The sequence below is a fragment of the Varroa jacobsoni genome, unplaced genomic scaffold, assembly GCF_002532875.2.
Source record: "Varroa jacobsoni isolate VJ856 unplaced genomic scaffold, vjacob_1.0 scaffold_418, whole genome shotgun sequence".
Lineage (NCBI taxonomy): Eukaryota > Metazoa > Arthropoda > Arachnida > Mesostigmata > Varroidae > Varroa > Varroa jacobsoni.
In genome coordinates this window covers 60,477-74,424 of record NW_019213320.1, presented here as the reverse complement: position 1 = coordinate 74,424, position 13,948 = coordinate 60,477, and the positions used below count along the sequence as shown (strand labels likewise).

Here is a 13,948-nt window from a genome sequence, read left to right as displayed (position 1 = left end):
AAATAAATTATTAGGTGCTTACTATTATTATTCTTTTTGTTTTATAAAATTGTGGAAGTATTCATTTTCGCAAATTTTTAGAGAAAATCAATAGTTAACATTATATTAATCAGCTTAGGTTATTTAGTTAATTTTCATTACGGACAATTTAACAGGGAAATGTGCATATGCCCTAAGCGGAAATGTATGTGCGCTAAGATTGTTTTACTGAAAAACAATTCTAGAACGCAAATTTTGAAAAACTGTGAGGTTTTTACTTGAGCTGAAATGCCTGAACATGTTGCGTACGAGAGAACATATCATCCTTGACCTAAACGGACGTAATTGCGAAGCAGGCTTATGATAAAAACTCTAGTAACTTACAAAAAGTCCTACTTAGGGGGTAAACCCGAGACGTAGAGCCTAACTTTCGTCTACAGCAGAGACGCTTGAGCGTCGCAAGATAAATGATTCTTCGTTATCTTTTTTCTTCCTTTAAACCTGTGTCCGCCTATCAGGCGGTAGCCTAAACCTGTGTCTTGCCATCTGATGCATCTTTGCCTGCACAAGTTAGTGCAGGGACTACTAGTAACACGTATAATCTATACGTGTCCGAACGACGACGTCGCAGTTGTTCTACACCAATAGCTGCAGCGCCATCACCATAACTCTCACCAGATCGGCGAGCTATCCTATACCGCTTGCAGCCGGCGAGTTGATCGCCACATGATCACACTTCACCCAAAAGTGAAGCACGCCCTCGTCACACGTTTAACCGCGGCGTGCCTGGGAGGCACCAGCTTGTCATTATAGTAAACTCGTTCTTCTTGTACTAATCGAGGTGAGGTAGTATATTTACAGGGTAAATTTCGTTCGAGAAACCAAGCTTAGCCGACCTCCCACTCGATACATCAAGAGTAAGACTGAGGCTAGCAACTGAGGCAAATGATTTACGAAAAGAAAAAAAAAAGAAAAGAAGAAAATTCTCAGCAATACAGGACTTAGCCTTTACATGAATTGAACAATTAATTAGGCAGAGCCTATAGTACTAGTAAATTATGGCAGCTATAGACTATCAAAAGCATCCTTTAGTTCGAGTGTGAACGTAATTTTCGTACATTCGGAACTATTCAGGCAAAGATCTTATTAGTAGGGACTGAATATGATATAATAATTTTAACATTTTATCTTGAAGCTATCATAAAGTCTTGAAATTTTTGAGAAAAATATGAATTTTTGGTTAGGTCTGAAACCACCATAATAGAATTGCTATTAGATAGGCAGCCAGCTATATTCGAGAGTGCATCAGTTGGAACATTCGTTGCTAATAAATAGTGCGCTTTGGAGAAGGACATGGCGACTCTGGTATTATTATATATTTCATACAAAACCTAATGCCTGGATATTGGCTATTGTATACTATAATTTATACGAACAAGGGAGAACGTCAGAATCAACCTAGATTAGTAATGATAATGACGATACTACAAATCGTTTTTAGAAAAGGGCGTTCGCGAAGGACAAACGTAGGCTCCCTTAGTAGAACGGACAATCAATGGATGGAAGAAGAAAAAATGTTTTTATTGTACGATACACTAAAATCTACGTCGTCCATCTAAGCAATGACGCTAAACAGATAACGAATTTAATTTTAGAACTATGTGTGTTAGCTATTGAAAAAAAGTGTGATCTTCTATTAGACTTCATGTCTTTAAAGTTTATTGAGCATCTAATTATGTGTTTATGTATCCGTCTTTTTCTAAAACGGCGGACCTGTTATTGTTCAACAATAATGGTCAATTTGCTTTTAGCAATCGTGATTCTAGTAATCGTATCACTGTAGATCACTTCTCGGCGCAAATTCATTTTCGTCGGCCAATGAGCTGACGGGTTAAAGCTTCAAATTCTATTTACCTTCGGCCGTTTGCGTATTTTCAGAGCTCAGCCGAGGTGAGTATCGACGCCACTCGCTCACTCACGTATATACCACCTATCTTTCCTACGTGATACTTGTATTTCCGTCTACTGTGGATTACATCCCTAAAACCATTTAGCGACATAGATTTATTCAGCGGCTGAACTGCCGTTCACTACATGATCCCAAGCAGAAGCCAGATCATTATATCTCCATTCGTCAGTAAACATCTCTGCCCAAATAAATTCGGTGTCAATCAGCGACAGCTACGAGAAAAACTTTCTCTCCTTGTCATGCTCAGTCTCTAGCCTATAGCTAGCTAACTGTTAATCCTGCTAAGGCTCCTTCCTCTGGGCCGGCGTATGGGATAGGGCAGGATATAATTAAGCAGAGAGACGCGGATACAGCGATATATCCTGGCAGTGAAAATTTTTTCTGTTCAGAATATGGAGCGACAGATTTCAGCCAGGAGATAAGGAGGAGTGGCAAAACGGCCACGGCGACAATGATGACGAGAAGGACGGACTACCACAGATGTTGACGTAAGAAGAACGTCTACCTGTCAACAGGGACAGCGGATAACGCCGGAGCTGCATCGAAACTAGATCTCAAGTTTTGAAGCTCGAAAGCTACTTGTCATCGTCATACGTCCTTGGAAATGTCGACGGGTGCCTGCTTCAGTCGGTCAACGTAATTCGATTGGTAAGCGCGACAACGCGGCTGGCAGACGTTTCAGGCCACGCAGGATGTGCTGTTATTGTCATCAGCATCGCGCTAACAAGACGTGACAACAATACACAATGGCCACTTAGTGGATAAAAAAAGGCCAAAGTATAAATGCAAATTTCAGATAAAGACGCTGGCATCAATGTATGCTTACTTCAAGGTCATCATACTTGCACACGTTACACGTATTTCTCTTTATCACATATATAGCCCTATGAGCTTGTTTTATGAACAAAGGTGCACTTCTGCGTGTACACATGCATCGGCGAAACTGAATTGGCGACATTCACAGATGATATTAAAAAACAGAAGTCCGCAGCAGCGGCGATATGATGTACCGGCTCTAATGCGCGCTTTATTGTGTGCCTCAGAGTCTATTCAATTGGAAACAGGCTTGCTGTTTGGCGTGATCCACAAAAGATCTAGGGCGTCAATGATCAAACCCTCTGAAACACGCAAGGCATATGGTCTCTGAGAAATTGCATGGAGATAATTATGTATACAGTGGCTCAATGTGTATCATCATCTAGCTACGTGAAAGATAGAAATTACGTGATAAATGCGACTACGCCGGCGCCGCTTACGCTGAATATAGCAATGTAGTAAAAAGAGCGCACACTTCAAGAAGACCAAATACAGACGTATGATAAATATAAGTAAAATGAAGGATCACCATTGATCTATCTCGTACGAGTCATAAATGAGACTGTCTCAGTTAAGCGTCGCATTAATAGGGTAATACACATATATATGTGTAATAGGGAGGAAACAGCGAATGCTAAAAACGAATGCGACAAGTACAATCATATTTGACATATTTTAGCTTGAGAATTAGGTTTACGTTTAGATTATCAGGGAAAAAAGCAGGGGCCCCTTGCAAGTTCTGATTGTTATCAAATGTTTCCTCGTTTATCTCATCCGTAATGCTTGCTTCTATTTACTACGGAATTAATAACTTAAACAGCCTAAACGACGGCTGATTAATAGACCAGCATGTCTATGGCACCCGGCATGGCAATGGCACCCGAAAAACGCGTCAACTACGAAACGTAAGTAATTCACTCTGTATACCATGCTAGGTCTATATGTAACTTCTAGATTAGGTAGGATCAAGCAACGAGAAGGATACGAGATTTCAGATGGCTTCACCATCTCTCTGATCGCGGAGGACTTGTAGCTTACTTTCACTATAGAGTTACTTTTATCGTTGTCCGTAGATTATTCAGCCAAGCAATGTAGAGGAGACGACATCGACACAAAGAGCGAAATTGTGCCAGTTTTACGAAACTTTATTTATTTGACATACCTCATTCATTGAAACAACATTTACAGGCGGATCAATTGAACCTCTATCGGTTAGCCTAAACTATTTTTACACACACAATTTACATACAATTATATAAATGGTGGAAACATCTTATGACAAGGTGGGCAGCCTATAGAGTAGTATGATGTTGCAACAAAGAGTAGATCTAGCGCTATTTTTTTATTCCTTATTCTTTTATCCTTATATGTTGCAAGATTCTTGTAGCTATTGCATTTTAGTCATTATAACACGGTGTTATAAAAATTATATACTGTTTTATTTATGAGCCCTCTAGTATACATACTGTCGCCGTCGATACTGGAGCCGAAAATAAAATGCTTCATAAGAGGAATCGATTATGATTAGATTGAACGACTGGACCTTATATGACTCGCTAAAAAAGGTCGACGCTTTACACTGTTGGCATGAGGATGTCAAGCATAGAAATTTAAGTCTGAGAATACAATTGAAAACCTACACGTTATTACGTATACGCATAGCAGATGGCATGCTTTGCGTGCTAGCTTGATTGAACGCTTGACAAAATGTAGCCTTTCTTGATAAGATCCCTTAATTTCTGCATCAAACTATTTCGTATATACGCTGAACCAAGCATAATCTATCTAGAGATAGGGAACCCCCTAGAAAAGGCTTTGCATACATTTACAAAACGTGTGACACAGAAGTGCCCATATTATAGAAATCTAGTTTTACATTTTCAGACTACTGATAAAAATACGTTTATAGGAATCAAGGAAATAGCGTACATGAACGAAACGTCGTTTAATATTATCGCGACAAAAACCAGAGCTTAAATCAATGTACGAGGGCGAATGATGCATAGATTAATCGAGGTTATCGCGTATACTCCATATATTATCTATATATATGAAATATTACTAAACGTTTTCATAAAGAGCGAATATATATATAGGCATGAAGTAAAAGTATTTTTTTTATGTTTTAGAGCTGAATCCGCTCTTCACTGCAATTATTTTTACTTTAAAGTTACAGTGAAATAAAAACTTAGCAATTTGAAGAGACTTTTCAGTCACGGTAAACTCAAGAAACGATATACTCATATATGTATACCTATTTATAGGTACAGCATCAAGGATTTGGCTCCATGAGAAGTTAGTCGAAGTAGATCTCGTAAGCTTAAGCGGGTTTCCCCAGCAGACCTATGACACGGCATGGCAACCATGCGAGCATCCAGCGATCTCAATTAATTATTTTCCATAATTCCCCATCTTTCCTTCATCCCGTATTTTTCTGATTGTTAATAACTAATAACCATCTTTGCCAATGCCGAGCTTTGAATCGGTAAGCTTGTTAGTTATAGTTACTATGGAAATGCGCTCAAAGAAATGCAAGAACACGCCATCCTATCATATATGCTAGATATTATAAATGCACGTTCGGGTATGTGCAATTTCGGTTTTTCAACCAACAAAAAATGCGGCAAATTATACAAAACTTATGTTGTATTCGTTCCATTTAACTCCGCTAGTTTATTTCAGCCAATTTATTGATTCCTTTTTACATGGCTTGGAATTGTAGATCCCGAGCAGACGAATTTTGGCACCTTCAAAATGGTCGGCCATTAATTTCATGCTGGTCGGAAACGGTGTAATCTGTCGGAGTGAGGTCCGCTAAAGCTCTTTCAGGTCTGTTTTCATAATATTTGCCGTCTGCGGCCTGCCATTGTCGTGAAAAAGTATGACCGCCTTATCTACCGGGTCGTTTCTGCCAGATAGCCTCTTTTACTTGACGTAGCTGGGCCAGATGGAGACTATGGCATCCAAATTCGGACCAATTTCGGCGGCCTGCTTGTCATTATGCGTTCACTCATCAAAACAAATCAACAAACCCATTATGGGGTCCATTACAGTGCGTCGTTTTTATAGTGTACGTGAAAAATAGCTATGATCCAGTATCTTCACGCTGGACGATTTGGCGCCGAGCTTATAAGCGTTTAGAGTTATCCACAATTGATAGTTCACAGGATTGCAAATCCGGATGCAGCGGCAGAAGAAACAGAAGCAAGCTTAAGCGCAGCATATCGTAGAGCCTACGACAGAGGAAGATCAGTGCAAGCTTAAGAGTTAATCGACATTATCCAATCTGATGCATTTTTAACGATCCGTCTGCTCCAACTAGGGCGTAGCAAGTACATTTGGTATCAGTGAACGTTTCAGGTCACTGAACGCTTACGGGTACAGTCATATGCAATAAAAACGAGACATATGCTCTCTAAGGTAAATTATTTCAATGCCGTTTGCTCCTTGATTCTCTCAAAATCGTTCTCGATTTTTTTCGAACAAAAAAAAAACCGGTCGTCGAAGTGAAGATTAACACAGGCGATCGCTGGCATCTTCACCATTCAGACAATTCTAGTGCTTGTTGCGTGAAACGGCAAATTGTTGACCACTCTCAATGTTTTCGAACGCTAAGAGATGTCAAGACATCACGCCATTGTACCTTATGTAGAGATGTAAACACATTACCTAAGTAGTTTAGTTGCATCTTTTAGAAATGGTTTTACAATCGTGGATAGCTGAAGACTCTCTCAGGCGACCAGATGTCTTCAAGAAGGATCAGCATCCTGCTCGTTAGCTCAAACTAGATGGTAAGTACAGCATTGGTGCCTTGAGAAAATTGGCATGTTATATAATGAGAGCATATGGCCACCGAATAGCGCAGATTTGAACCCTCATTTGGCAAATAAACATTTGAGAAGAAGCCGTAAGCGACTTCGCTTTCAAGTTGGATAATTACTATATTGAATGAGAATAAGAGTCAGAAATAGCATGTATAACGCATGCAAAAAAATCGTCTAGATATTTGTTTTTGTTTAAATACGGCCTTAAAATTCACTCATAAGAAAAAGCCCTGATTTGGCTACCGTACCCTGTGCATATCTTGGTCCTTCTGAAAAATTTTCCAGTTTCGGCGAACGCAAATCATTTCCTTCTTGGCGTGAGGTCTGGCTTAACTTTAAATTTGAGCGTTTCTCCGGGGGCTCTCAAAACTCAGACGCCGCTTCTCGTCATCGGTGATAAGTCTGTGCAGAAAGTCGCCACTATGACAGTTTCTTGTTCGGTGCCGGGCGGGACCCAGTTGAAAGCCAGTGAAAAAGCGCATCTATTTATCAAAGACTTGAACTCCTAATCGTTAGGTAAATCCCATAAACCTAAGGTGCGTGTCGATGGTCGTATGACTATAGTGAATTTTTTCGCCCAATTAACGAATTATTTGCCAAACGTCATATTTCAGAAATGTCTTAAATCGGTATTTATGGGTGACGGGGGGGCGGACTGCATCCTCCAGTTTTGAAAGAACATCCTTCAGCTTGGTAATTTGCTCAGTTACCGAGTTTTTGCTCTACATGGCACCATGCCATGCTGCTTGATAGCTGTTTGGCCTTAGCAAAAGGCAAAATAGAGTAGGTATCGAAAATGTCCTTTTCTCACCTTTAGCTTGAGCTCGATGTAAGATATCGCTTAGTACACGATGAAATTACAATCGACTTACAGAGCAGTTCGACGTGTATATAGAATTAAACCAACAGCGGAGCGGCAAACTAGAAAAAGGACATTAAAAACAAAGTGAAAAAACTTGTGTTTCTATGTGAAAGTACGAATAAAGTTTCTTGTAGCAGAGAAAATTCAAGTACAACCATGTTCTTTCCAGAAAATAATATATAATTATGCTTATTAAAAACACTTTGTACAGAATAGTACCATTTGCTAATCGATTGATTGAAAAGAAAAAATCATTTAGTAGTCCTGTACAGAAAAAATTACGTCTTCGACAGGCTAATATAATATAACGAATATACAGCTTAGTCTGGCGAGTCCTACTTAAATACTTGCATAAACAAGTAAATGTAGGCCACACGAAAAAAACTATGACCATATCGTGTAAACAACGAGACATCACCATCATTCATGTTGACGCCGCCGCCGCTGGAATACTGCAACAACAGTAACAGCAGCAGCAGCAGCAGCAGATCGATCTCGGAAGATTTTTCCACCTCTTTCTCTGGCATATATTTTGTTATTAAGCGTGTGATTCTTAGACGAGAAAATGTTTTTTCGTGAAATTTTTGTCCAGTCATAGCAAGTTGCAGCTCGCCAGAGTATTTGATTTAGTATGAAGTAATTGTTAGTAACCTAACAATGATATAAGAGGATTTTTTCTATAGTTCTGGCGTGTTTCCTTCATATGTTGGTGTTTTAACAAGAATCGTCGACAGGACGTCTGTTTTGGCGATGTCTGCTCCGGTTTTTGGAATTTTTAGATGGAAGTCTAACTATGTTCTTGCATACCTAGTCTAGGTAAATTTAATTGAAAAAGTATAGAAGTAAAACTACAAAGACGATGGATTTAACATACCGTCGTGATCATAGTGCGACCACACTTCCATGAATTGTGACGCTGTAAGGTTCTTGAGTTCGCGTGTTTTTTTGTCACGAAACTGACGCATAAAGTTAGTGCCGACATTGGCCCCAAAGGCCGCCTGAGCCTTTAGCGCGTCTGGAGAACTGTCACACATTGCGGTCGCGTTGTCGTCCCTTTGTCGCGCCCTTGTTTCGATACTGTCGCCCTCTGTGTTTCCGTTAACTATTACCGGATTCCTATTACTTCGTACCTGAATAATTCAAGGATTTTATAGAAACGTTTAAAGCCGCGTATCGATGCTTTATTAGCTGTCTTGCTTTTTTATATCTGCGTATTCTGTCGGCTTTTCTGTAGAGCGTTCTACTATTTATCGCAGTGGCGATTCAACGTTGGTACAATTCTTCGAATCATTTCAGCTCTCATTTTGTTTTTTTCACACGCATGCATTGTTCCAGGTAGTTTCAACTTTCTGCGCTTGTTCGTGACTAACATACGAAGTGTGGCAGTAATTGCCTATATTATATGTGTGTATGTACGTATCTGAACTCTAGGGTTACGTCAGACGTAATGCTACCGTTTGGCGCACGTCATTTTCTCAACAACTTGTCGTTGCTGTTGTCGTCGTCTTCGTGAAGTGGCCGTGTAGTTAAATAGCTAGAAAAGTGACTGCCATCTAATGATGATCTTACTCGTGAAAGGTCTCTCAGGGAAGTCGAACCCCAAACGACTCTCAATAGAATACCGATCAGTTGGTTTGCCTTATCACCGCATTATGATTAATAGCTCTTCAAGCCACCATCATGGTATCTTGTTTTCGGTAGAATAAAGAGGCATTTTTTTCGATTATCGTTTGAAAATCGGCTCTATCACGAAACGCAGAAGGAATACTTTATCCCGTATGGTAATATCTCGATACGCGTTAATCATGGCACGGGCTCAATGACGAAGTTTCAAGCACGTTTGCGTTCAGAATAAAACAAAATGTCATATTTCGACCATGCGATGTTAGTAGAAGTGGCAACAATGAGAGCAGTTGCCGCATTCACAATGAAAAATGTCGACATTGACGATGGTATAACTGATGACCTATGCGGTTCTAAAAAAGCTGTTGACTGATGATGTCCTTCCTGGCCGTATTGGCGGTTAGCACCTTTACTGACGCGATCAGGATCTGCTAGGAGCAAACGGCAGTGGAGGCGCGGGCGATGTCAAATTATTCGTCGTTCTCTGCCTGTCCTTCTTTGTTCGAACGACACGTAGCCAGGAAACTAACTGTTCCTTCTACGAATGCTCCTGAACTTATGAAAGTTAGTTGCGGGCAAGCGGTCGATAAACTGATGGCTTCTCTTTTCCTACGATTGGAGCTTCCACGACAGAAAGACGACACTTCACTTAACTGAAGCACGAAAAAAAGCGAAGGCAACAAATTTGACAAATGGTATACTGTTATCCTCCACGTACAATGTAGCTTATACAAAAAGAACCCGTTGTATCAAATTGTAATCCTTGTTCGACGGTGACTAATAGAAAGACTTGACCCTGCCGTATTTCCAGTAGGTGTCGTCTACGACCGTGAAATCGCCAGGCGTTGCGTGACATTGGTAATTCAACTTATTGGCGTTGGAACTTCTACCGGAGGCCATCTCCGCGGCTGACTAAGACTTTGTAGAAATTGATTTCTTCTTTAGCGGAAGACGATGCTTATGGTGTCTGTGCTAACTTCGTCCGCGTTTGTAGCTCGGCGATGGTTTATTCATCAGCGGTAAATGCGAGCTTAGCGACCCTTCGAGAAGCCATATTAGTGAGTTCAGATATCGAAAGCCGATCACGGCAATCGATGGTAACGTCTTCCATCTGTGAAGCTCAAACTATTTAATTCTAGCTCTGTTTGCTGTGACGATTAGATGAGGAAGGCTCCCGATCTAGTCCACTGCAACACATAAGGTCAAAAATATATGGAACATTAGGCAATCGAGCTTATTTCATTTTGTAGTTACTATTTGATATGGCTTGTTCTTCTCGGACCTGCTATAGTGTAAACCATCAATAAAAACAATGAAACATTATAGTAGCTCCCTTTGTCGCTACGATGAAATCGAATGGTAGAGAAGAACTGTACTTTCAACGCCTGAAACATGCCAACGCACTGCGGCCTGACAGTTTCGGGCCGTTTCAACATTTCGCCTGTCTAGATTATATCATGTATTTTATTTCAGTTCAAGCGGTACCTTAAGGCATGATCGCCTCGAACTTTGTAGAGCCCTTAGCCCATTTCCCTGGTCCCTCGTCTGTTATACTTAGAAGTGGCTTTAGGATTGCCGTGTGAACTAGACACGTAGAGTTCGGCGCACTTCTTAGCCAGTTGATGACTTGATTTTATCCGCCAAACTTTAGAAATAAGTTAATTTTTTATGCCATCAGAATTGTTCCGTGCAGTTCGACATTGACTGAACTATGATGACTTCCAGATTAGTGAACACAGTGTTCCTGAATTGACTTTCGCTTCGAGACCATCATATAGCTGCTGACAATGGAGAAAAAATGGATCACGTCAAGCCTCATCGATTCCAATTTGCAATAGTGTTTGGGCTAACCTTAAGGTACAGATCTGGAACTGATTTGGGGCTAACTTCTTTCAGTTAACAATGGATTACTATGTGTATGACTGTTGAACATTGACATAGGTAATAACAAGCATATACTATGTTAATGCAAACTGAAGCAAACGTAAGTATCATTTGGGTCTGCTTAAGAGCAAGGTATCAATTCCTTGAAAGTGTCGCTTTTTCTGTTTCTTCTTGTGCTTATCTTTTTATTGACTCTAGTAATTGTTCCCTGTTTAGCCGGCGCGTTCAATTGGAAATAGCATTACAACAGGAACGTGATATAGCCTTGTCGGGATTATTTAGGTAAAGCAGAAGTTGAAAATGAAGGCTTCGGTTAGCCATTATGGTTTTAAGCTTGAACGTCTCAACAAAAGACCCAAGCGAACTAGCATTACGGCATCGTAGCACGAAGCCTCTGTTCGTGGAACGGTGCCAATGACATTAAGCTATATGAATAGCAAAAAAAGTCCAGCGATCGACACGAACCTTTACTTGAGAAGACCATTTCATACCGGCTGTTGCGCAGCCGCGACAGCTCAAACAAATGTATAACAATTGACAAGCAAGAGAAGTCAGAGGCGAGCCGACCCACATCGACTTCTCTCAAACGCTTACTGACTCACAAGTTGGCTGACTGTCTGATTAATTTTGTCTCTCTCGCTACGACATCATTTCACTGCCACAGATTGTCTATTATCACCACCTGACTGCACTCAGCGCCAGCCGACACTGCGGACTCAGCCACCGTACCGTATCATAATCAGACTCCACAGGAAACGCGGTGCGGGTAACCGTGGACGTACCGCACCAATGAGACGAAACTCATATTCTCCCCGATCATGACGCCACGTATCGGGAACATCCACACACATACACCAGTTGATGTGGACACGCGATGTTGTCGAATTAGAGTTGCGCGATGCTAGCTAGGCTTCGGGCACTTGAATCTACTACGGTGGAATTGGTCCCTCCGCAACAGTCGTTACGCTCCTTGGGTTGGGACCGCTATGTGGCGCCACGAGCGAGTTCACACGCCGTTCAGGCTGCTGCGACCATTGCAACCCTCTCCAGAATAGGAACTCGTTAAGGAGTGCGTGTCCTAAGAGTGTGTGTGTGTGTGAGAGAGAGAGAGAGAGAGAAAGAGAGAAAGACGAACAACTGCAACACAAAATTAAGTTTTTTTTTGACAATGTCAAATATGCCATGAACGTTGGGGACTTCATTCTGCTAGGTCGATACTTTCAGAGCGTCCGTCACAGATACTGAGCCGATCTAATTTAATAGAGCCTAGTGTAAAAAATAGGCGACAGCTAATAATTCTAATTCTGTTTTCACAGGTGGTCGTCCCTTGTGCTGACGCAGCGCGATACGTTAGAGTACGTGTCTTATCTATGTATAATGGTGTTGTTTAGTGTTAGTTACGAAGATGTTCTTAGTATATAAACAATCACGCGTCCTTCAAAGCAAAAAAGAAATTCGGTGCTATTATTCAACCAACTTGAATAACTTTCTTTTTTCGTTACGAATAAAGGTCTGCAGGCCCTATTAGTCGACGTTATACGTCTACATATCGTGTTCAACCAAATAATTTGAATCATACTGAACGTTGTTTTTGGATTTCAAAGGTTGTAATAGATCTGCAGGTAATGATGTCCTTTAGACGAGTACTATTTCCGTAGCATGACAAAAAACAGAGGCATACAACGTTAGGGTTCTTCGTATACGAAATAGTTTATGCATAGACTGATATGGTGGTTAGTCGGCTTATTTTGAAGATCTATATTTTATAATAACTAATTCTAATAACGTTTATAAAGCTTTGAACGTGAAGAACGATATTGCTTCAGCAGGTTCACCTCTATTACCTTCACAAAAAAACACATCTCGTTCTTTCCAATTTCATATATTAAAACCGATTGTATGCAGTGATTGTAGTGTAGCAAAGCTGCAATTAATTGACAAAATAATGGCAGCAGTTAGATATGTCAAATACTTAATCTAATTTATACCGACCCAGGCTTTTCTAACTACGACTAGTCATCTTTCTCATTAGAGATTTGAATGGTACTAATTTTAATTAATAAATGTATTAAAAAATAACGAAAAGCAGGGCAGCTTATAGAATAAACGGTTTCTTTCGAGCCAAAATGGATAAGAGAGCGTACAGATCTCCTAGCGAAGAACAATGTCCCCGCAATGCAAAGTTAAACCGAGGAGTAGAACCATACACATTTGGAGCTTCCGTGCCGCTACAAGGTCGAGTGGGCGCACCTTACGGCTTCAGTGATGGTACATCACGGATAAAGGCCCCAGAGCCGAAATGTAAGTTCGGGCCTAGAGTAGGTCTCAGAGGTACTATGTGAAGAAAACGCCGTGCTATGACAAGCGTCCCGAAACGACTGACACCTTCATCGTTCATTAAGTCACTGTAGATGCCAGCTAGCAGAGAGAGAGAGGAAATGCCCCACTGGCTTACGTAACTATTTATTAACTGAACCGTCTACACAGCACACGGTTGAGGAAGTTAAACTTGAGGCTGGCAATAACGAGCGTTACGGGATCATAATAAACAACTTCAAAAACTTTGTAATCACGATTTGGTGATTCACTGCAGATCAAAGAAATGCATAGTATCGTGCAAATTGGAACTTAACATTTAAAGAGATGGGAAGATAAGGAGCTAGGTCGTATTTAATTCGCAGGCCTACTGAATGCCATTATCGGCTGAGTGCGCATTCTTCACTCAGTCGTAAACTACTTATCGTTGAAGGCTATTTTAGCATTCAATCCAAACTGCTCAAGGCTGTCTGGGAGACATCAGCTAGCCAATCGCGCTTTTAAGGTTATCGTTTTCGTACTATTTGTCATGGATCTTAAATTCAATTTAGTAACCTAAGGAACCTTGTACCTACGAGCTCGGCAGCTACCTAAGACATATGCAGTTTGCTCTCAATTTCTTATTATATTCTATATTTTATTACTAGGTCCTTAAGTAGCCTTATTTTGGTTCTC

The 13,948-nt window shown here is 40.6% G+C and overlaps 1 protein-coding gene and 1 long non-coding RNA gene across 5 annotated transcripts in view; one reads left to right on the top strand and one right to left on the bottom strand.

Moving 5' to 3' along the window:
• The window catches only part of Cbp53E (Calbindin 53E), a 46,430-nt gene extending 36,538 nt beyond the window's left edge, over positions 1 to 9,892 (bottom strand). For 3 of the 4 annotated variants that reach the window (XR_002680216.1, XM_022832860.1, XM_022832862.1), the window contains exon 1: positions 8,325 to 9,892. Coding sequence is in view for 3 of the 4 variants with exons in the window: in XM_022832860.1 (XP_022688595.1) it covers positions 8,325 to 8,484 (160 nt within the window). In the remaining variant the exon portion in view is untranslated. The remainder of the gene's footprint in view (positions 1 to 8,324) is intronic. The other variant, XM_022832861.1, reaches the window with a different exon arrangement.
• Positions 3,899 to 12,511, top strand: LOC147753522 (uncharacterized). The gene is made up of 4 exons (XR_015310959.1): positions 3,899 to 6,555; positions 9,885 to 10,131; positions 10,799 to 10,930; positions 12,274 to 12,511. It is a non-coding gene; the product is annotated as an uncharacterized LOC147753522 (long non-coding RNA).
• Positions 12,512 to 13,948: the final 1,437 nt, after the last annotated feature.